The sequence below is a fragment of the Maylandia zebra genome, linkage group LG3 (genome assembly GCF_041146795.1).
Source record: "Maylandia zebra isolate NMK-2024a linkage group LG3, Mzebra_GT3a, whole genome shotgun sequence".
In the NCBI taxonomy this organism is placed as follows: Eukaryota; Metazoa; Chordata; class Actinopteri; order Cichliformes; family Cichlidae; genus Maylandia; species Maylandia zebra.
Window position 1 is genome coordinate 11,615,037 of NC_135169.1, and position 24,929 is coordinate 11,639,965.

The 24,929-nt window shown below is 39.5% G+C and overlaps 1 protein-coding gene, 1 long non-coding RNA gene and 1 pseudogene across 2 annotated transcripts; 2 read left to right on the forward strand and 1 right to left on the reverse strand.

Moving 5' to 3' along the window:
- Nucleotides 1-550: 550 nt before the first annotated feature.
- On the forward strand, nucleotides 551-7,490 carry LOC112431602 (uncharacterized). The gene is made up of 4 exons (XR_003022587.2): nucleotides 551-681; nucleotides 2,366-2,398; nucleotides 6,446-6,605; nucleotides 7,445-7,490. It is a non-coding gene; the product is annotated as an uncharacterized LOC112431602 (long non-coding RNA).
- A 1,487-nt stretch (nucleotides 7,491-8,977) lies between these two features.
- Nucleotides 8,978-19,534, forward strand: LOC143416661 (uncharacterized; annotated as a pseudogene).
- Nucleotides 19,535-19,989: 455 nt separating this feature from the next.
- LOC112431598 (low affinity immunoglobulin gamma Fc region receptor II-like) lies at nucleotides 19,990-22,256 on the reverse strand. Its single transcript, XM_024800263.2, has 6 exons — nucleotides 22,129-22,256; nucleotides 21,753-22,028; nucleotides 21,251-21,550; nucleotides 20,767-20,982; nucleotides 20,280-20,528; nucleotides 19,990-20,132 (listed from the first exon to the last, which is right to left on the reverse strand). Exons 2-6 carry the CDS (start codon nucleotides 21,898-21,900, stop codon nucleotides 19,990-19,992), a joined length of 1,056 nt encoding a protein of 351 aa, XP_024656031.2. The 5' UTR covers nucleotides 21,901-22,028; nucleotides 22,129-22,256.
- Between the last annotated feature and the right edge of the window lie 2,673 nt (nucleotides 22,257-24,929).

Here is a 24,929-nt window from a genome sequence, read left to right on the forward strand (position 1 = left end):
AGAAAAGACAGTTAGTTACATGGAAGATGGAAGTTTTGGTTAATCAGATCCAGTAAAGCTCCTGAAGTATATTACCGATCTGTTAAAATGTTACTCTTCAAACTTGTGCCCTCAAATTATATAACCAGAAATAATTTATATTTTCTTTGAACTAGTGGAAAGGAGAGGGAATGGGGTCTTTCAAGCAGTCACACTTCAACTGTGAAACTCCCTTGTCCTTATGGTGTATTGACACTATTGAAACTTTTCAAAACCAGTCTAATGTTAGAAGAGCTTTTAGGTAAACTGTTATTCTTCTTCTTATCATTATTATATTTTTATTAATTATATTTTTATTATGATGTTGATTTGGGTGACACTTTTTGATAAATATTATATATTACTTTTTAAAACATATTAACCATCCCTATGCTTAAAAAACTTTTAAAAATAAAATTGTTATTTTAAACTTGTGCATTGTTTGACTTTTAAAATTTTTGTATCAGGTGTAAAACGACTTTTTAAATAAAGTTGTTTTTAATGTGAGCAGCTCCTATTGGCTCGTTTAAAAAGAGGGAGGAGCAGATTGCACCGCCTAGCGTCTAGTCTTCGCGGTCTTTCGTCTGTTGCGCCTTTTCTCTCCCTGGTGTTTAAGAACGTGGAGGACAAAAGGATACCAAAGAATCGAAAACTATGACAAAGGTAAATACTTAAAGTTTGATACGTTTTCATCAATGGTTATTTTAGTAACTTTCTATAGTCGTCCTAAACGGTATAAGGGGGAGAAGCATAACATCTTTAGCTAGCAGGTAGAACTGGGTTAATTTGCTGCATTGTCTTTGGCAAACATAATTTAAAGTTAATTAAAAAACTCTTACTGCCTATATTCTACTCAATAAAGTTCATCTTATCTAATTCTGTTTTCATTGCACCATTCTCTCTATACAGTTTTTGAATTTACACACTATAACGTACACGGCAGTTTTTTTCTGTGCTTCTGCAACTGTTTCTTGGGTTTTCCTATAAGGTTTTTGTAATTAATTTAAAAAATTTATATTATTTTTTTGGCTTTAGTGGATTCCTGCTCAGCTAACTCGGCCTTAAATGTCTGAACATGAGCTAGTCATCCCATGTTACGTAATATTCATGTGCAGTGTAGCAAGGTGATTGTTTAAATTACAGGAGTAGATGCCTGCAGCTGAAACGGTTTTCTGATCTGAATACGGTAATGTTACCAGATATGCATTGTACTATGGGAAAACGGTGGTGGATCAGTGTGTAAAAAGCCCCCAAAAGAAACACACAGCGTCTTTAGCTCAAACACTGTCTGATCACTCTCTTAGATACTGTGCTGTTCCATCTAGTTATTGGTTACTGAGAAATGTTAGGTCATTAATTAATTAAGAGAGTGCAGCTGTTCAGATCAGATGGTGAAGTAGGAAAATGCAGAACATGTTATTATAGCTGAATGCTGTGTAAAATACTAGTAATAAATCTAACTCCCATTTATGGCTTTTACTACTGTGGGGCTAAATAAAAAATTACAGACATAATGAAATCTGCTACAATTACAAAGCTTAAGTTTAAAACAATTATTATATATTAAGCATTTTTTTGCTCTTTTTTTTTTAAATTCTTTTTGCTAATAATGGACTCAATTTTATTATCAACTTCAAAGACCTATTAAACTTTTAAACCATTAAATCCAGGAAATTAGATGCCCGTAAATGTACGAGACCCTCTTTATGTCTAGTATCCCCAAATATTTAATAATCCTTTCTAAAAGTACACAAATTTTGTTCTTTTCAATTAAATATTGCATGTTCAATGTATTCTTGAGCAGGTAAAAATTCCACTAAATTAGTTTTTGCATATTTTTAAGTATAATCAAATTTTTATAGTTTGCGAGTACTTTTAATTTGGAGATTTTGCCACTTGATTTGAAGTTTGGATAGTGCTTTATAGTAATTTGTAAATGTTTTGAACTCATCTGGCTTCTTAATAATTTAATAAAAAATTAACAAGCCATGTAATAATTTGAAAACCACTAGGGACCACTTATAAAAAAGTAATTCCTTTTTTACTTAAAGGAATTTAGGATTTATGTCTGTCAAGTCATTTGTTCTGGCATAAGTCACCATTTTGATATATCTTCCTGTGACTTTAAAGTCTGTCAGCTAGTTAGATACATTTTTGCACTGCTAGTGTTTGCTGCTTGAATTAGTCAGTTTATCATATAAACACATGCAGTGCCTTTCAAACTTTTAATTACACTGTTCATTTTGTGCATTAGTAAGAGAATCTTTTTTTATTGAATTATCCTGGGAAAAAACAAAAATGTTTGTATTTTCTCATGCACTTTCTTTCATTTCCTTATCACATTTAGATTCTTCAAGATCACAAGCACCATCTTTGACATGTAAGTAACTTTCATATTATTTGTATTACTTATTATTATTATTATTATTATTTTTGAAAAGTGATGGTCTTTGGGGCATCCTTTTTTTTTATTGGTATTAAGTATATATATTTATTTAGGCACAGGAGGCAATGATCTATTTTAAAATTTAACATTTATTTAATTTTCATCTTTTATGCTAACAATAATGCCAACAGTGTTCTCTTCACTTGACCCACAACTCTGACAGTTTTGGTCCTCTGCTCTCCTCACAATTGGCTGATTTCCATCTGAGCTGCTACTGTCAACTGCATTAAACTGATTTTACATTGCCTTGTTATTCTAATCTTTATCTGCGTTTTGGACTCCAAACATTCACACCTGCTGTTAGTAACCAGAGCTCACAAGAGTGTAAGGCGTGTAGTTCAATAAAGTGATCGATGTGTTCACTAGCTGATTTCAATAAACCGGTAACTTATCAAATCCATATTTTATAGGAAGTACATTACTGATAAAAGTGGTAATAAACACGGTAACCAATAAAAATTTAAATTTCCTGTTATAAAAAAAAATACTGCAGTGAGCTCGGTTTTCTAACACCAGGTGTGAACATCTACAGTCTTTAAGCGCTGGTAAAGATTTAAAAATAAAAGCATTCAATAACATAACATTAAACAGTAAATTAGTTTGATGGTGTTGACTGCAGCAGCTCAATGTTAATCAGCTGATGGTGATGGAAGCAGATGAGCGTTTTTCATCATGGTTGTTAGTGATGTGTTGGTCAAAACGAAACGACTCTTTGAAGTGAACGACACAAGCGTGTTTTTTCTCTCTCTCTCACCCTCTCTCTCGCACTTTTTTTCCGCTTCACTCTGCACGCGAGCCTTGTGCTTTGCGCTGGGAAGAGGGGGGAGGGGCGGTTGTTACACACGCAGTAGCACAGTAACAGAGCAGGAGGGAGAGAGAGAGAAAGAGAGCCAGGGACAACAACGTGACATTAGAAAGGTATAGTAATCATCCACAACTATTTTCAATTGCGGATGATAAAGGATTCAGAAAGTTTATTCATGCAGGCCCATATGACAGAGAATGTGCATCTTCTGTTTGTTTTCATATTATAATTTATATTTAATTGTGTTGTGGTTTGCAGTGTTTTGTGTTGTTTCACTTTAAATTTGTTTAAAAGGAAAAAGCTGAAAATTTAAATAGTTAAAAGTTGAAATGTAAATAGTTGTTTTTTTTGTATTATATGATTTATTTATTACATTTTATGTGGAGAGAATAAATAAAAGTATATTTACGGTGGCTGCTAGAGACAAAGCACGTACAAACCCCAAAACACGTAAAAACTCCATAGCACGTACAAACTCCAAAGCACGTACAAAACACAACAGAAGTGCTCCAGGATGCTAGGCACAGTGTTGAGATTTTGTTACCTAGTGGCTACAGAAGCCAGGAAGTACCAACGACCGGATTTGGTGTGTGGTAGTAACAGGTAAATGAACAGCTTTTGGAATTTTTTATGAATATATATGAGTGCTTGTGTATAAATACACAAAAAATACACATATGATTTCAATTGTGTAAATTAAGTGATCTAGATAGCTCTGTTTTGGAAGTTCAGTTGACGCTAGAAATGGGTTTTGGAGTTTGTACATGCTTTGTCTCTAGGGGCCACCATATATATTTATATATAAACATATATAAATAAAACCACATTTCTTTTTTTACATTAGTAATTCCTTTTGTTCATAATTTTATATTGTTGTTAATAATAAATTAATTAAAGCAACAAAACAACCTGAAGAGCCGGTTGGGAGCCGAAAGAGCCGGCTTTCTAAAAAGAGACGAAAATCCCATCACTAGTTGTGTAATATGCTGGTATTGATATGATCAAAAATGAACTGAGTTGTTTCGTATTCTATAGAAATTGTACATCTAATTAATAACAAGGCTTTCTGCTGATGTTATTAATTAAAAATTTATTGTTTTATTTTTAAGCAACAACTTTTTAGCATGCAATCAGTCCATGCTGTACAGGACAGATTTGTAAACTGTGCATACAAAAATAGACTATTTTACAAAATTGCTCTTTCAACAAATGTAAATCACAGCAGATTTTTTTTGTTGTAGGTGCACTGTCACAACTAGAAATGTGGGGGGAAGTCCTCAAAGTTGAAGGCAGAACAGGAAAATACATGGAAATAACAATTTTCCTTTAAATGGTAAATGGCCTGCATTTTTATAGCGCTTTTCTAGTCCCTAAGGACCCCAAAGCGCTTCACACTACATTCAGTCATTCACCCATTCACACACACAATCACACACTGGCGATGGCAAGCTACATTGTAGCCACAGCTGCCCTGGGGCGCACTGACAGAGCACATCAGTAAAGGTCGATCTGGATACTTGATAACTGTTGGTATAGGTATGACATGAATTTGAATCTCCATTATCACAGGTTTTAATTGGGAGGGAACATGCAGATATACAGGAGGACTATAAACAGCAATTCCTATTGCATACAACTGTTTTAGAAAATACCAACAACACTGTTAATTTATCACTTGCTGGTCTATAGACTTTACAGTGTGGATGGATGGAAAATCCATCTGGCTCCACTCTGGCTGAATTGGTGCTACAAACAACTCTGCGCTCGGCTTTCCTGGCTGTGTGTGGATTTATACTTACACATCCAAATTTTGACCCTATTTTTCTTCCTTTCAGCTGATTGGTCAATTTCATGTCAATCACCAATTAAACAATCCAATCAGAGAACATCTCCAGAAGTTGATTCTGTTCATCTGGACGTAGCATTTTCAGTGGGAGAAAATGCTGCAAGCGCTACGTCCAGATGAACAGAATCAACTTTTGGAGATTTACTTACCTGGATGATTGAGCATGCATCAAGACAATCAGAGAACAGATAGGTTTGGCTGTTGGAGGGCTGCATTATGGAGCTTCAGGTCCTGGAAGAATAAATTCCCTTTTACATACCAGACCAGCATTTTTCTTCATTAGCACGAAGGAAAACAGTCTGTGCGTGTCAGAGTTCTGTGGTTTTTGTGTCACAGGGCTTATAATATGTGTAAAAATCTGGCCAGGGACCATCACATCACACTGCTATCATATTTTTCTGTTGCTATCATGTTTCTTTTCTGAGATGTTGTTACTTTTATGACAGATGTAACGAGAAATCTTCCAGAAAGTTAAATTTTTTATTCTAATCAAATATTTGATTCTGATAACAGATAAAGATTTTTTTTTTTTACTTTTGTTCTGCTATTTCATAGTTTATACAAATTTTGGCCAATTCCTATTTATTTTAACCCTTTAGCCCCCAAAAAGTCGCCAGCGACAGGTTTTTCCAAACCTGTCTCGTCAAACCTGAACTCTGCCAGGGGCCCAACACGCCTGGACTTTTAGAAGAAAAGAGATGTCCGAAAATAAACCACAGGGTCAAATACTTAATTTTGTTCAGTGTTTTAGAGTTATTAATTTGAATTGACTAATTTAAATATTTTATTCATGTACATTTTGATTGCCTTTAGTAAAAATGGCAAAATTTCAATTTCTTTTTTCTTTCTGTTATTAATCCTTGATTACATTCATATAGTATACAGTAGAGGAAAAAACCTACCAGACCTACCAGTTATCCTGCGTAACATTATTGGGGATAAAGGGTTAAGGAAGCGCAATTAATTTTTTTAGTTTAGCTTGTGTTTACTACCATTTTTTTTTTTATCACCACACAGTAAACATTAAGTAATATGTAAAGTGTCCATTTATCCTCCATTCCAGTCCATTATCTTAAGCTTAGGCTGCTGCCCCTCGACCCAATCCGGTACTAAGTAGAGAGGCCCAGACTTCGCTCTCTCCAGGCACTTGGCCCAGCTCTTCCGGGGGAATCCCAAGGCATTCCCAGGCCAGCTGAAAAACATAGTCCCTCCAGCATGTCCTGGGTGTTCTGGGTCTCTTCCTGGTGGGACGTGCCCAAAACACCTCACCAGGGAGGCATCCTAACCAGATGCCAGTATCTAATCTGTCCTTTTTGTATGTTCCCCTCAGGTTGCCATGGTAGCAGATACAGGGGAAACAAGTGTAGACGATGCCACAAGAAGGATGATGAAATTCCTCATATCACCTGAGCTGGCTGTGGAGTACAACATGCTTGGCCGACATGGGGAAAAAAAGTTCAGAGATTTGCGTCTTTTTAATGTTGTGTATGGTAAGTTAGTTTCACTTGAGACATTTGAACTTTAGAAAACTAAACTTTTTTAATAAAGTGTTTGAAAGTGTAACTGAGATTGGTTATCATGCAATTTGTATATATTTTTTGAGGCAATAAAGTAGGGGTGGGGGAAAAAATCGATACTGTGTAGTATCGTGATATTTTGTTTGCTAATAATGTATCGATACAGGGACAGCAGAAATCGATATTTTGTTACAAAAAAGTTTTTGTGGACTCTGACTTCAGAGCATGTTGATCCTTTTTCTGAGCAAGAACCCTGACATTCCTTCACTGTCCAAATGTGTTTAACTTTTTTTTGGCAGCAATAAACATGTTTTATTTTAATTAAGTTTAAAACTTTTTTATTTAATGTAAAATTATATTTCGTTTTAATTTACTTTCAAATTCTTCAGTTGCTGAAGGGGCTGCATAGTTTTCACAAATTGCATAGTTTAGAATAGCTATAATTGTACCAGATGGTTGCATTCAGTTAAGTTGGACTAGACTGTAATACAAACCGTTCAGTTTGTCAACAATAAAACTGACTGAAATGAGAGAAAGACTGAGTGTGAGACTTTGTTATTACATAAAATGAATATTGATAAAGTTTACCTTTATGTACAGAATCTGAATATTGCAAAATATTTTTAAAAAATTGCAATAATATCGTATCGTGCACTAAGTATTGTGATAATATCGTATCGTAGGATGTATGGTGATTCCCACCTCTACAATAAAGTGAAATAAACATTGTTCTTTGAAAATCATCACCAAATGAAGTAAGCTAAGATTAACTTTACTTTGGCTTGCCCGTTTTTCTTCTTCTTCATTTGCAGAGGCACTGAAGAATTATTTAACATCAAAAGTCAACTTGCAAGAAGCAAGGCTCTGTCCAAGTGGTTCAGTGGAGCTAAAGACAGAGGAGGACCGAGGGCTGCAAGGGTACAAAATAGACTTACGGCTCTGTAAAAAAACAAACCCTGCTGATTCAAGATGAGCTTTTGAGTTTTCCATCTGACTTTTCCCCCATGTTGCTACAGTTCCAAATATCTAAGGAATTTTGCTGTAGTTTGACATTTCTAGTTTTTAAACGTTTACGCACTTTGGAATACAGTTACGTAAAATCACAGTTGTTGGACAAAATAAATGTGAAAAATGTTGTTTTGTGTACCCTCATGATTTTTGAAATGGTTTTATTTACAAACTAGATTTTGTTTGCGGTCAGCTTTTTAATATATTTGGTGTCTTTGTGTCACAGAACCCGTATTAGCCGTCTGAAAAATAGATTTTGTGACTGTTTTACTACATGGGGCCCACTCAGTGCCAGAACTTAGTCAATTCAAACTAGAAATAAGATGCAAATACAGAACCCACTGCTAATGCCATTCCAACTTTTTAGCTCATGTTTTCCTCATGTTGTACCCACTAAGAACTTGAAAAATGGGGCCTAGGTGGGTTTCAGTGTACTTTGCCCAGTTGGGGTCCATTTAGTTCCCAGATTTTACCTATATAACACCGAGATGGGCTTATAAAATGGGGCCATTATGGAACCCGCGGACAATCCCACTTAAAACCCACTTTTTAGCCTATGTGGTACTCACATGGTACCCACAAAACAACTTGAAAGGTGGGGCCTGGGTGGGTTTCTTTGTACTTTGCCCAGTTGGGGTCCATTTAGTTCCCAGATTATACCAATATAACACCGAGATGGGCTTATAAAATGGGGCCATTACGGAACCCGCGGACAATCCCACTTAAAACCCACTTTTTAGCCTATGTGGTGCCCACATGGTACCCACAAAAACTTGAAAGATGGGGCCTAGGTGGGTTTCTGTGTACTTTGCCCAGTTGGGGTCCATTTAGTTCCCAGATTTTACCAATATAACACCGAGATGGGCTTATAAAATGGGGCCATTACGGAACCCGCGGACAATCCCACTTAAAACCCACTTTTTAGCCTATGTGGTGCCCACATGGTACCCACAAAAACTTGAAAGATGGGGCCTAGGTGGGTTTCTGTGTACTTTGCCCAGTTGGGGTCCATCTAGTTCCCAGATTTTACCAATATAATACCGAGATGGGCTTATAAAATGGGGCCATTACGGAACCCGCGGACAATCCCACTTAAAACCCACTTTTTAGCCTATGTGGTGCCCACATGGTACCCACAAAAAACTTGAAAGATGGGGCCCAGGTGGGTTTCTGTGTACTTTGCCCAGTTGGGGCACATTTAGTTCCCAGATTTTACCAATATAACACCGAGATGGGCTTATAAAATGGGGCCATTATGGAACCTGCGGACAATCCCACTTAAAACCCACTTTTTTAGCCTATGTGGTGCCTACATGGTACCCACAAAAACTTGAAAGATGGGGCCCAGGTGGGTTTCTGTGTACTTTTCCCAGTTGGGGCCCATTTAGTTCCCAGATTTTCCTAACATAACACCTATATGGGCATTTAATATGGGGCCATTACGGAACCCGCGGACAATCCTATATGGGGCCCATTTTTCAGCCCATTTCCAAACCATATGGGCCCCACATATAAATGTTGGCTGGGCAGTGATGGTCTTCATGCCCCTCCACACCTCTCTCATGCTGTTCTGCTGGAGTTTCCACTCCAGCTTCCTCCTGTAATTGTCCTTAGCCTCTCTGATCTTGTCCTTTAGTAACACCTGGATCTTCCTCACCTCCTCTTTGTTGCCCCCTCTGAAAGCCCTCTTCTTGTTGTTGAGGAGGGCTTTGATGTCCTTAGTCACCCACGGCTTGTTATTTGGGTAACAATGAACAGTCTGAGCTGGAACAATGGAGTCGGTGCAGAAAGTTATGTAGTCTGTGATACACTCAGTAAGCCCATTGATGTCCTCGGCGTGAGGCTCACAGAGTGTTTCCCAGTCGGTCACCTCGAAACAGCCCTGTAGTTCTGCTAAGGCCTCCTCTGACCACCTCCTGACAGTCCTGGTGGTCACAGGTTCCCTCCTCACAATTGGCACATAGCGGGGGGTGAGGTGAATCAGGTTATGATCTGACCTACCAAGTGGGGGGAGGGAGGAGGAGCTGTATGCATCCTTGACGTTAGCATACAGCAAGTCTAAAGTTTTCTCTCCCCTGGTGGGACAGTCCACATATTGTTTGAATGTTGGTAGTGTATTGTCCAGTGATACATGGTTGAAGTCACCCGAGATCACAATAAAGGCACTCGGGTGCTGAGTCTGTAACCGAGCTATGGCAGAGTGGATAGTGTCACATGCAGCTGTGGGGTTAGCAGAGGGGGGAACATAAACAGCCACCAAGATGACGTGAGAGAATTCCCTGGGTAAATAATACGGCCTGAGTCCAACAGCACACAGTTCAGTGTCCGGGCAACAAATCTTTTCTTTGATTGTTATGTTGGCAGGGTTACACCACCGGTTGTTAACTAAAACAGCAAGCCCACCTCCTTTACGCTTACCGCTAGCGATGCTGTCCCTGTCCGCCCGAACAGTGTGGAAGCCTTCCACGGAAGCATTCTCATCGGGAATGTCCTGGTGCAGCCATGATTCGGTGAAACACATCAGGCTACACTCTCGGTATTCCCTCTGACTCCGTACCAGTGCTGAGAGCTCGTCGATTTTAATTGCCAACGATCGCACATTACCCATCACGATAGACGGCAGACACGGTTTAAACCTCCTCCTTGCTTCGAGCCTCCGCTGTCTCACCGTCACCTTTTTTCTTCTCTTCTGTCCTTGACCTCTGCATCCCCGATGTGTTTTCCTCCAAATTTCAGCTGGTACTTCTGCGGGCCTGGCCAGCGAGCCGGCCGGCATCAGGGCGATCAGCTGATCTCTGGAGTAAACAGTCCGTGAGTGTAAGAGATGTGCCGCGGTCCCGTTCCTTGATAAAAGTAACAGTTCCACGGCCACCAGAAGAACAAAAACTCTCTCAATCCACATGATTGAGTAAGAGATAGAAAACGGAGGAAAATACAAGTCAGAAAAAAAAAGAATACGTAAGAAAAAAGAGCTAAACTAAGAGAAAAGCAGGAGCGACTGTAACAGGCTGCACGCTGGTTGGCGCATGCGCACTAATCACCCTGTGATTTTGCAACTTCTCTTACTTAGAAGTCATGGAGGGGTCTACAATTTTCAGCATAGGTGCATTTCCACTGTGAGAGACAGAATCTAAAAAGAAAAATCCGGTAATCACATTGTATGATTTTCGAACAATTTATTTGTGAATTACTGTGTCAAATAAGTATTTGATCACTTGCTTATCAGCCAGATTTCTGACCCTCAAAGACCTGTTATTTTGCTTTCAAATAGTCCAGCTACACTCTGCTCATGATTCTAAATAAGTAGCACCTGTTTGAGGTCGTTAGCTGTCATAAAGACACCTGTGCACCCCACAATCAACCAAGTCTAAGTAGCAACATAGGCAAAACCAAAGAGCTGTCAAAAGACACAAGAGACAAAACGGTAGACCTCGCTGGAAAGGGCTACGGGGCAATTGCTAAGCAGCTTGGTGAAAAAAGAACAACTGTTGGAGCAATTGTCAGGAAATGGAAGAGGCTAACGATGACTGTCAATGTCTGTCGGCCCCACGGAAGATCTCTCCTCGTGGGGTTTCAGTGATGCCAAGAATAGTGAAGAATCAGCCCAGAACTACATGGGAGGAGCTGGTCGTTTCCAAGGCTACTATCAGTAATACACTAAGACATCATGGTTTAAAATCTTGCATCGCACAGAAGATTCCCCTGCTTAAGTCAGCCCATGTCCAGGCCTGTCTGAAGTTTGCCAGGGATCATCTGGATGATCCAGAGGAGTCATGGGAGGAAGTCCTGTGGTCAGATGAGCCCAAAGTAGAATTTTTTGGTCTTAACTCCATTCACCATGTTTGGAGGGAGAAGAATGATGAGTATCATCCCAATAATACCATACGTACAGTGAAGCATGGGGCTGGAAGCATCATGCTCTGGGGGTGTTTTTCTGCATAGGGGACGGGACGACTGCACTGTATTAATGAGAGGATGAACGGGCCATGTATTGTGACATATTGGGCAAAAACCTCCTTCCCTCAGTTAGAGCATTAAAGATGGGTCCTGGCTGGGTCTTCCAACATGACAATGACCCAAAGCCCACAGCCAGGAAAACCAAGGAGTGGCTCCGTAAGGAGCATATTAAGGTTCTGGAGTGGCCTAGCCAGTCTCCAGACCTAAATCCAATAGAAAATCTTTGGCGGGAGCTGAAACTGTGTTGCTCAGCGACAACCCCGAAAGCTGACAGATGTAGAGAAGATCTGTATGGAGGAGTGGACCAAAATCCCTCCTGCAGTGTGTGCAAACCTGGTGAAGAACTACAGGAACCGTTTGACCTCTGTAATTGTTAACAAAGGCGTCTGTACCAAATATTAACATTTTTTGACTCAAGTGATCAAATACTTATTTGACACAGTAATTCACAAATAAATAGTTCAAAAGTCATACAATGTGATTTCCGGATTTTTCTTTTTAGATTCTGTCTCTCACTGTGTAAATGCACCTATGCTGAAAATTGTAGACCCCTTCATGATTTCTAAGTAAGAGGGGAAAAAATCACAGGGTGATCAAATACTTACTGACCTCACTGTAAATGCTGGAGCTGCAAGCTGTCGTCCTGGCACTCAAGTAAGTTCTGTTGTGTCTGCAGGGGCACCTTGTCATTGTCATAACAGACAGGGCAGAAGACAACCTTTTTCTTTTTTTCCAGGGAGTCAACATTTTCCATCTGTTTGTCTCCCTGCAGAACGATGTCCCTCCCCTTGTGTGTGACAACCTGGCAAACCCTTTTGCCTTCCCTCCATACTCCCTCCTCCAGTCATTCCTTTGCCAGGTCCAGACCAAAGAGGTGCGGTTGATCCTGGTGGCCCCACTTTGGCCCCACATGGCCTGGTTTCCAACTGACCCACCACTCAGAAAGGGACACCCTTTTCCGAAGGTCCTCCTGTCCCAGGTGAAGGGGGTCACTGTTCCACCTTTTCCCAGTAGGGCCATAGCTGGACTGGCCATCGGGCATACCGGGCATTTGCCCGGTGGGCTGCTGGCGATTTTTTGTTTTTATGGGCCGATGGATTTTTTTTTTTTTAGGAAGGGTATATATAATGAAAGGTGTTGGATTGGCCAATTGGTCATGATCGACTCTGGGCTGGACCAATTACAGCCGAGGAGGCTGGATGCACCCGCTCCCTTGTTTAGAAATCACGTGATTTTCGCGCATTGCATGCAGGGAACTCGTGGCAAAACAATCCAAGCACCGCATCAAATGCAAGCGTTTGCAGCACCGCAAAACTTTAATTCTCCGGTTCCAATACCTTCTTGTCTTTTCTTTGCCGCACAAAAAAGGAATGTACAAAACAAAAGGAGAACAATGCCAATCCATAAAAAGACAGACTCAACGAAAAGACAAAGAAAAGATACGAAGAAAAAATCAAAGGAGTGAAAGGGTCAGACCCTTAGGAGCACACAGAGTGGACAAAAGACGTCAGCGTGCTGCCCAACTTTCACCACGCTCAGATTTATAATTATACGGTTCTTGGAGTGAGTGCATACACTCATGAAGTTTAGTAACTTCAGGTCACTGCAACAAGCCCAGGTACAGTTTACTGACAGATGGGTGCAGGACCTTGAAATGCACCGTGTAGAACGAAAGACCATCGTACGAACAAAGGTAAGTTTACCAGTCTCACAAATTGTCGTCATAAATACACATTCGTTAACCGTTTATTAATATAACCTTTGAGCTCAACGGTAATTAATTAGTAGTGGAAATAATTTCTGGTAGCATTACAGAAATGTAGCAGTGACAATAATATTGTATGTTGTAATCGCACTGGACAATTAGTGATACAAAACAACTGTTTTATCCTGTGAATAAAAGTATATGTTTTTGTCAATGTACCATGGTAATAACAGAAGCGAAGCGCAGTATTGTGTCAGGACAATTCACTATTTATGCACAATAAATAAAGGAGCATAGCGCGACAATTTCTGTTCAGCGCCAGACTTGCTTGTAACCTATATCACCAATTATGTTAAGAAAAATGACGTATTAATACTACAAAACTCTGACCTTTGTGGGAATGCTTGGAGCAGACTAACCTGTGAGTTGGAGTGTTCTGAGACGTTATATTTGGTATATCCAGACCATCCGTCGGCTCTTACTTCGGAAACATGGCTTAAAAAATTCTCTTCAACGACGTAATCCGATTAAAAAAACAATCTCTCTACCCGTCGGCTTCCCGTGGCTGTCATGCGACCAGCTATTGCAGTTAATAATATAACAGCTTCTTGCCATTTTTTGGGTTTCTTTTTATCGCTGTGTAACTGAGTTCAATTGAACGCCTGCGTGCGCTAGTACCTCTTGCCACAAGTTCCCAGAATCCTTTGCGGTTTTACCCCTGAATGACGTCACATTTTCAATCTTTATCCTGGTGGGCCGGTCTCTAGTCAAAATGCCCGAGCCGATTTTTTGTCCCAGTCCCGCCCTGAGTAGGGCTCAGGCTGGCAGTCTGTTGTTAGGTGTAGCTATGGGTGGACTCAAGAGCAGAAAACACGGAAGTTCGGAGGTTGCAGTGAAGGAAGTTTATTTACAGTGAAAGGCTACAGGGAAGGAACGTATTTACATTACTGTAAATACTGTATTATCTGAATCTCCGTATAGACTCGGAGAAGATGATCTCCACAAGCTCCGGTAGGCGGGCGAACAGTTACACAGACACCCCTGAAAAGGACAATACTCTGACACTAGACGACCATCGTGCAGCTCCTTAGGAACGCTTCTGATGAAAGCGTCTGAGGCGTAGCAGGTGTGCCAGAGGCTCAGTGAATTGGTGCCCTGCCTACCTGTGCCATAAAAAAGGAGACAAAAAAAACAAAACAAAAAACACAACAATAATCCAGCTCCACAGTTGACATTATCCTGCAGTTTCTGTAGTCCCTGATCCAGCCTGATCCAGAAGTGAGAACACTACAGGAGTCTTTTACACCACCCACCAGGACTACTAATCCTTCTGCTGGTGGCTGTTGGCCTCCTGGTGTGGTCCACCAGCTGGACCCCCACAGTTGACATGATCCTGCAGTTTCTGCAGTCCCAGCTGGAGGTGATAAATGTGCAGTTACCCTGCGAGGCATGGTGGCAGCAATCAAGGCTGTTCTCTTGGGTCATTTAGCACTTAATGAGGCCGACTCCTCCTTAATTTCCCAGTTTCAGATGGACACCCAGTGACTTACAAGTAGAAGGACTGGAATATTTAACAGTCATCCAAGCAGACTAATTCATTGCAATAAATAACTAAATTGCGCCCTCTGTTGAATACCAGCTCTAAACACAACCCAGTGTTTATATTGGAGAGGTGTTTTTGCATGAGAAAGATGGAGAATGACAAGGATCTGACTGTCTGAAGTTACACAAAGATCTGGTTTTGTGGGCAGAGAGAGTGACAGATTCTCTTGAGATTTCTTATTTCAAATATAATTACACTGTTGCAGTGACATGATGTAACCCAGGGACAGGGACCCTAGAAACAGTACAACAGTAAATTATTTCATTTTTCTTTTTAATGAAAATTATTAACCTATGCCCATAAATGTGAAAGAGAGATCTATATGTGCATGCAGCTAAATTTGTGCAGGTCCACCACGACAAACAGTCACGTGTTAGAGAGCACAGCTCATGCAGTGAGAACCTTGTGCGCTGTCCATGGTGCTGAAATTGTAACAGTTTAATAAATTTAATATTTCACTATTTCTGGACGTGTGCAATAAGATGTGTGTGCAAGATTTGATATTAATCTGATACCAAGTAAAATACAAGGCCTGTATCACTGATACTGATACCAGTACCAATACTTTTTAAGTATTAACTACATCATCAGATTGCTAATCCTGAATGAAGGAGTTTTCATGCCCATTAAGTTTTTTTCTTTTGCCCTTTGGATTTTTAATTAGTTAAAACCTGGGACCAAAATAAAAAACAATAATCTAGCACATCTAATAGTATTTTAACTACAGTAATCAGACAGTATCTTTTTCACATTTAGCACAACAGGGTAATTATATTGAATTAAATCTGAGTCATACTATGTTTGGTATATTTGTTTCAATTCCTGTAATTGTTTTCATTTAAATGTTTCAGTCAGATAAATGTATTATATCAATGTTTTAGCATAAATGACACTTTATGAGTAAGAATCAGCCAGTCCCACTTTGAAAATTAAAGTAATATAACTGAAATATTACTATTACCACAGTTATCTACATAGATATTCTCTGCTTACTGCGTTGCTGGACGGTCCTGGTTAGCTGAGCACACTCGATTACTTGTTTGCCTGGCACTGCTGAGTCAGTGACAGTAAAACATAAAACACAAGAGAGGAGAAGCAAACTGTGGCTGCTCTGTGACACCTGAAAACAGCAGCATTTACACAGACAGCCAGGTTGCCTCTTTGATGAAACTGCAGCGGTGCACACAGGAGAACAGAAACTGAAGTATCAAGCTCATTACACTCGTATTGATCAACATTGATACAAATGCTGGTATCAAAATTATCAATATTTGGATCAATCCGCCCATGATTACTATTTATTTGAGTCCAATAAAACTTTATTAATGAAACTGTATTTTTAAAGTTTATTAATGTAAATGCTTTGATCACTATGACATCCATCCAAGGCCTGATTATTTTCATGATAGGGTCCAAAGTCAATATCATTCCTCTGTTCTGTCTGTTCTTCAGTCATATCAACTCTTCTCACTCCTTACAATAAATTATAAATGGATTAATGTCTCCCTCTATTGGCCACCAGCTGTAAGCACAGTCCAGTGATTGGACTTGGAAGCTGTGTTCAGAGTTTGACATGGGAAATATGGGACAAGGAGCTATAACTTTATATCCACACTGACACTTAAAGCCCGTCACAGGACCGACCTTGAACACTGATGTCTCTCTGATGTGGAGAATAGATGACTTCAAATGTTCTGTTCACAAGATTTTGGGTAGCAATGAAAACAGAATAACTAAATGAACATATAAATAATGATAAGAACAGCTGTTAGGAAGCTGGAGTTCATGGAGGAAACCCACACAGATGCAAACTAAAATGAATGTGCATCTAAAAAGTAAAATATGAGAACTTACATTAAACGACTTGATGGTTCTTTGATAATAAATAAATAGCTTCAAATGTTCGAGTAACACATGTAGCAGTAAAGTGAACACAGAAGCACTAAATGAACAGATCAAACAGCTGCTCATGAAATTCCCGCTGTGATCTTTGTCTGAACTCCTTGTTTCCTCTCTGCTGTGTGAAGTTTGATGAGAACATGAATCAATCATAAATCTGCTGAAAGGAAGACTTGTGGCTCAAACCACAGGCTGTGTTTCCTCTTCTCTATGTGGCTCAGTCAGAAATCAGGAGCTCCTTTAATTTCAGTGCATAAAAAAGTCATGAAGCAGGAGAGAAAGTTAGAAACTATATTTTAAGTAGTTTAAAAGCGATTTGATTTTGATTTATGTGTCACACAGAGTTATCATGGTCTTGCTGAACATGTGATTGACACTATCAAAATGAATCTGGAAAAACGGCTACACAGTAAAAAGGCTGCTGAGCATCATCAGAGCAGTTGTTACTTCCCATCACGTTGATAGCTTTAGTTCATTTTGGAGGGTTTGAAGCCGTTTTAAATGACAATGAGTGCTTTTAAATGAAAGCTCTCTTTCAGTGGATTCATGCACAACACTGAACAGCTGTAACATGTACTCTCAGTCTGACACACAACACACTTTATTTATATCACACTTTTATTAACAAAGTTGCAAAGTGCTTCACAGAAAGACATTTATAATATATTACAAAAATAAACAATTAAAAAGATAAAAAAAAAAAAGATCTACAGTACATTAAAGTAAATAAAAATTATTATCTAAGGGGAGAGAAACAAGTGAAACACACTAAACGATTCTTTCTGAAGGAAATATAAACTCAGGCATCAGGATCATTGCTTTGAATTCAAAACCTTCTCCTTTTCACTCAAAGTGACTTAAAGCATTTAAGAGACTTTAAAGAGAAACAGCTAAAGAGCTGCTGTTAAGACTTCAGAGCTGTGGCTGAATTTGGATTTTGTCACAATCTGTGGCTGCAGACTCTGTGGCTCTTTGTAAGGATCCAAATGCAGACAACGAGAGACAAAATCAAAATTTTAACAAAAAAACGTTTTTCATGGCCAACAAACATGAACCAAATCAGGTTAACCAAAAATAAATAAAGAAAAAAAATAAAGAAAAAAAACTAAGCTGGGAAAGCTAAAACTTAAACTAACAGAAAATGTGGAACACTGGGAATACCTTGAAACACCTTGGAAGGATTGAGAGATGATCAGTGAAGTGGAAACACATTGGAAAACAGCTCTGATGAATTGAATATAACGAGACAGGGAAGCCAAACCAAACACACTGAACACGGGATGAAATGCTGTCAAACTAAAACAGGAAGTACACGAACGCACGAGCTTGATGCAGAAATGGGGATAAACAAACAGAGAGACAAAACACACTGACACTACTAAGACACACGGAGGGCGAGTGAGCAGAGACATGGATGACACGACAGACTCTCACAAGCGACACAGGGATGAGGCAAACACACAAGTGGAACCTCACAGACAACAAACCATAAACTGGAAATACAAGAAAACTCAGAAACACAGAAAGAACTAAACTCCTGCTTAAACTGTATAAACTTAGACCATCTTCACACTTTCACAGAGAGACTCACAAAAGCAAAATAACCTCAGAATCTTTGGTCAACGACCCAGCACCCTGACAGATTGACATTATTGTAGTCAGAGCTCTCCTCTGCGTCACCACGTTGCCCTGTTGAGGTGATCAAATGAAAGCATTTCAAAACAAACACCTTCTGTTCTCTGCTTAAATACATTTATTATCAGTGAGAATAATTACCAATGTACATTTTGCATTTAAAATCTCACATTTTGTGCACTCACTTGTCTTGTTAATGACTTTGAGCTGAATCACAGATGCGACATTGGCAGCAATGAAATAATAATCTTACTGATGTTAATGTTCCCTTCCGTGAATCTCTAAATTATTATCTTGGAGGGGTTTGTGTGTCCCATGGATCCCAGGGGCTGTGTTGTTGTTGGAGGAGGGGGGGGGGGGCTCCTGGTAGGGTCACCCATGGCAAATTTTATCCGGTCCCTCACCCAGGACCAGACAAAGAATAAAAAAAAAAAAAAAAAACCTGAATGAAAGGAACAGTTCACTCTGCCCTTGAAAGGGTTAATGGGGTCCCATGAAGCAAGGCCTGGGGAGGGTGCCTAAGAGCAAGCACCTGGTGGCCAGGCATTGGTCCATGGAGCCCGGCTGGGCATAGCCCAAAAAAAGGACGTGGGTCCACCCTCCTATAGGCCCACCACTCACAGGAGGAGAGGGGAGTAGATTGGCGCTACGTCCACTGTACCGGTACGTCAAGATGAAGAGAGAACTGACCGTAAAAGTGAAGCTCTCAGTTTACATCTCTACCCTCACTTATGGTCACAAGCTCTGGGTTAGTGACCCCAAAGAACGAGATCGTGGATATAAGCAGTGGAAATCAGCTTACTTCGAAGTTTGGCTTGCTTCTCCTTTAGAGATAGCGTTAGGTGTTTGGCCATGTGGGAGGGGCTCAGAGTAGAACCACATTTGAGGTGGTTCAGGCATCTGACAAGGATGCCTCATGTGTGATGTTTTTCAGGCATGTCCCACTGTGAGGAGACCCTGGGGCAAAACAAGGAAATGCTGAAGAGATTATATCTCTCGGCTGGTGTGGGAAGCCTTGGTGTTCCCCCAGACAAGCTGGAGGATGTGGCCTCTCTGTTTAGGATGCTGCCCCCACGACCTGGTCCCCAAGTGTAAGAAAATAGTTGGACACATGGACTTCAATGTTAAACACAGTTATTATATAATCATCCAGCGTCCACAAGCTCAATATTAATGAAAGTTTATACTTTACCATTTTCAGAGTTTTCAGACCTTCTGATTATCTCATAGCCACAATGATCACCTGCAGGTCAGAGAAAATCAGTCACCTCATGTCTGTGATGCTATTTTAAAAAACAAATATTGAAAATAACATTTATATTAAAAGCTGCAGCAGATTTAATAAGTACAGTCTTGTTGCAAACATCAGGCAAAATATTATAACTGGATGAAAAACTAACCAGCAAGAAGAGAGGAGTACACTTGCTGCTGATGGTGTTGATTAAACATCTGCTCATTAACAGCACCTTTATTAAAAATGTAGAATAAGACTTTTGCTTTTAAATGAACCTCGTGATGGATTTGTGTCTTTGAAGGATAAAGAGTTTGTGTTAAGTAAAGGAAAAGGTCTCACTGTTGGTTGTTGTGCAGCGATACAACAAGAGCAGGAGAATAATAATGAGAGAGACTCCACAAACCAGTCGAACAATCAACCACACAGGAGACGAAGAGCTGTCAGCTCCTGACACAGTTACTGTGACAACAAACAATAAAGTTTAATTATACTTTATAATTCATAAAATCATTTTAGGAAAGTTCTCAGAAAATAAAGCGAGGTGACTTCAAGCCTTAAAACAAAACTCATTTATAAAAATCCATCAAATGTTTTGCTCCTGCTCACCTTTAACTGACATCCAGCTCTGTGCTGACTCTCTTCCTGAGTACTGACACTTGTAGAAACCTTCATCAGACTTTGACACTGCAGAGATCTTCAGCTCCCCTCGGGGATCATTTTGAAGAAGTTTGTCATTGTGATAGAAAAACACATTGGAAAGTATTTTTTGTGTTCTCAAACTGCAGCTCAGACTAACAGAAGCTCCCTCAGTCACAGGATGAACAGGACTCACCAGGATAGGACCATCACCATCATCTGTGACACAATCACACACACAATTGTTTCAGTCACATCAGCTGCTGCACACTTTTAGAAAGAGCTGACAGACAATAATAAGAACAGATTGTACAAATGTTTTTCATCATGAAGATCTGATCTTGTACACTTAAAGACTACGGTACAAATACTGTATGCCACAAAAAAAATAATGGGAGAAATACACATTTGATGTCTAACTCATTAAAATCCAAGTAGTAAATGTATAATAACATACTCTGTACAGTGATGTTGACTGCACTGCTGAACTCTCCTGATCCAGACTCACACCAGTACACTGCAGTATCTGACTTTGATGTGTTGATGTCACATGTGGATCCAGTCATTCTCCTACAGTCAGAGAGTCGGCCGTCCTCAGAGAACTTCCTCACTCTCCACTCAGTGAAGTTTCCCTCACAGGTCAGTGAGACAGAGTCAGAGGTGAAGTGTTGCACTGTCAGGACTCACTGTGAGAGACGCTGCTGAATGAACATCTGGAAACAACATGCAGTGAAGAGACAAAGCTCACAGATGTTAGCATTCAAAATATCACAGTGAAAATATTCCTTTGCTTTAATGTTTAAAGGTCAGTGCTAAAAGATGCAATGTTCGTATAATTTTCACCTTCAATGCTACCCCCCCCCCCCAAAAAAAAAAACCCATCAATTTACATTTTTTTGCTGTTGCATTACTTGAAAAAAGATAAACAGAATCACACTGACCTGCAGACCAGACAAACTTTGGTTGACTGTGATCAGTGTGATACTCTGGGTCTCCTCTTCCAGCTCTGCACACATATCCTGCTGTGTGTGTCTGTCCATGAATGATGTAGGAGTCCTGTGCAGTCCCACTGCCATCAGGTAGCAGCTCATAACTGGAGGATTTCTCTGATAGATCAGGAACAGCTTTATACCAGTAGAAGCTCCATCCTGCAGACGGAAGTTCAACCTCACAGTTCAGAGTTACTGAGGCTCCAGGACTCAGCCATGATGGAGACACAGTGAGGACAGGACGGGGTTCATCTGTTCAACAAAGATTTTCTCTCAATGTTTCGTCTCTTAACTCTGAATTCAATGTCACTAAAATGTTGACTCACAAATATTTATGATGAACTTTAAGAGTGAGACTATCTAAACATGTCAAATATCTCAACATGTACTAATAAAAACACATTTTTACAAACTGTTTCTATTTCCAGGTTAAATGAACTATGACTCTACTTACTGTCAGAAACTGTCAGTGTGACTGAATCACTCCACTCTGTTGTTTTATGCTGTGAACTTTTCATTCTGCCCTTACAGCGATAGTTTCCACTGTTGGATGATGAAGCAGATCTAATCCTGTATTCATTTTGATTTGGAGCTTTTATCATGCTGTTTGTTTCCCACTCACAATCCCACTCAGTGTCTCCTCCATGGATCTCACATCTGACAGTGATCGTCTCTCCTCTGTATATCTCAGACCAGTTTGGATACAGAGTCACAACAGGCCTGATTGGGACTGTATTCAGGAAATGAACAAGTGAATGAGAAAAGGGGTCAATTTCCATCAGATACTTTTCATCAGGTAGTGATTTGGGGTTCATTAAGTTTGAACTCACCAGTTTTCCGAATCCTGACTGACTGGCTGTCCTCTGTGTAGTAAACTGGGTTTCCTCTTCCTCCTCTGCACCTGTAGAGTCCTTCCTGTGAGACACTGATTTGTCCATTTGAGTGGAAAACTGTCACAGTCTGGCGAGAGCAGACTGTATGAATTGAGAAAAGGACCCAAAACGCAGACTCCAAGGAACAGGGAACAGAACTTGAAATGTTAACAAAAGGCGAGCCGTTTAATATGGCTGGTAGAAAAGGTACAAACAAAGGGCAAGGCAAACTGAAGCAAAATTAACACAAACCTAAACTGGGGAATCTAAACAAACAATAAGAAAAACCTAGACAAGAAACTTGGAAGCATGGCATGAACAACAGACGACCTGACAATCACACACTGAAAATAGAGGACTTAAATACACAGCAGGTGATTAGGGGAAGTGGGAACACATGGAGGAACAGCTGACTGACATGAGCCTAATGACAGGACAAGGGAAGTGAAACTAAATACAATGAACAAAGAACACACGACTCCTTCAAAATAAAACAGGAAACATGAGACAGACATGATAATACAAACTTGATAACATAAGACACGCAGCATGAAACACGAAGGTTGAGGGGAAACTTAAATACAGGGGAAGAAAACACAAGGAGTCTAATAACCAAATGAACTTAGATAACCTAATGAACAAAATAAACTCAAACTTAAAACGCTGGGTCAAAAGACCCAGGATCATGACAAAAACTGCATCATGTGTGGTCAGGGCTTCAGAGGATTTCTCATCTCTGTACCAGTAGTATTTCCATCCAGATGATGATGATGGGTTCACAGAGCAGGTCAGGGTCACACTGCCCCCTACTGGAACAGCTGTGTTATCAGCTCTCAGTTTGGCCTTTGGTTTATCTGCAGTTCAGTTTAGAAAAAGTTGCATTAAAGACAGCAATAAAAGTAAATGTTTATTTTTCCCTCCTTTAGATGAAACTTACATGACACAGTCAGTGTGATGATATCACTCCATCCTGTTAAGAGATAGTCACTGCTACCCCGACATCTGTAGTCTCCACTGTGGGACACTGAAACTCTGCTGATCCTGTATTCACTGGATGTTGGAGGGCTGTTTGTGTTGGGTGCTGTCCATTCATATTTCCACACCTTTCCTTCACCTCCCTGAATCTCACATCTGGGAGTGATTGTCTCACCAGTGAATATCTGAGACCAGCTGTGCTGCAGTTTCACAGCAGCCCAAACTGTTCAACAAACAAATAAACACAAATATTCATGAACAAACCAACAGTGAACGAAATAAAATCAAAGTTACAAAGTTCTACTTTAATTTAATCATGAATTTTTGTTTTACTGTGTTTCACAACAAAATTTCACCCTCACGTTGTTTCTGAATTGTAACTGGAGCACTGTACTCTGTGTAGAAAACTGGATCTCCTCTCCTTCCTCTGCAGTAATAGATGCCTCCTTCTGAAATACTGATAGTGTGCTCTGATGTTCCAGCTCCTATTTTCTGAGCTCCAGAAAACTCTGAATCACGTCTGAACCAGTCAAACTTCCAGCCAGCAGAGCCCTCCACAGAGCAGCTCAGTGTCACACTGCCCCCTGCTGGTATGACTGAACTTTGTGCTCTCAGTGTGGCTCTAGGTTTATTTGCTGTTGAGTTAAAAGAAATAAAATGAATGTTGCAGAATATCTCATCCAAATTAAAACATGACTCACACTAGAGTCATGAGATTACAACACATGGATGTATATGGAGGCTATAGTTTCACATATTAATCTAAACATTTTCATTTAAGTTTCAGAGACTTTTAAAAGTGAGTTTGTGAGATAATCACTACAAAGAAGAATATGAAACTGTCTGTGTTTGTGGTTGTTCTCATATTCTCAGCAGTGGCTTATTCTGGATTACTATTGGAATCTGCTGAGACAACCAGATGAATTCACAAAAAGAAAACTGATCTGCATGAAGTACAAAACCAGAGAATTAGCCTCATGGGTGAGTTTAACAACATGTATGTAATATCCCAATGTTACACACATAATTAAGTATATAAAACTATATAATTTTATCAAATATAAGAAAAAAAAGGAGCTGCAAAAAAGTAAGTACTAAACACATCACACAAATGGAAAACAAAGAAAACAATTTCTCACCTTCAGCATTTCCTGAGAAGAATGTACTGAACACTAGAATAAAGATTAATATCCACACTTTATCAATCATAAACAGATTTTTCAGATGCCCCATCAACATATTTGTACCCATATATTATGTGATAATAAACAGGCTCGAAACATCACAAAAACATAATTGACTTTTTGTAATTTGTAAAATAATGAAGAAGTAAAAGAAACTCAACTCAGAGTAACTTTAAAAAATGTTTAAATCAATAACAACAACAACAACAAAAAAAAAAACCCAACTGGATCTAATCAAACTCTCAAAGTAACAGAGAGATTTTTTTTTCTCAGTTAGTGGCACACAAACAGAGAAAATCAGTGTACTTACAGAATAATGCCAGCAAAGTATTCCCCATCATCACAGTCCTGCAGCTCTCTCATCCACAGATGTTCTACTTTGAAGAAAGAGAAATCACAGTTAATGTAAATTAAATTTGAGATCCCACTCCACTCTCACCTGCCAGCATGTCCTTGATGTAAAGTGAACAGTGTACCAAGGGTCCTGGAGTTATTGTCATGATCATGGGTCTGTGAACCAGTGTTATGGTTTTTAAAATATTGGAGTAAATGGAACTGGAAAATGGATTATTAATGAAATTAGTCTAAATAAGTTAAACA

What these genes read in the sequence shown, in the direction of transcription:
- LOC112431598 (XM_024800263.2), bottom strand. Translation starts at nt 21,900, where the DNA reads ATGATAAAAGCTCCAAATCAAAATGAATACAGGATTAGATCTGCTTCA. An exon ending in CACACTGACAGTTTCTGACA is followed by an intron (nt 21,551 to 21,752) that starts GTAAGTAGAGTC and finishes TTTGTTGAACAG; the next exon opens with ATGAACCCCGTCCTGTCCTC. An exon ending in AAAGTTTGTCTGGTCTGCAG is followed by an intron (nt 20,983 to 21,250) that starts GTCAGTGTGATT and finishes GAGTCCTGACAG; the next exon opens with TGCAACACTTCACCTCTGAC.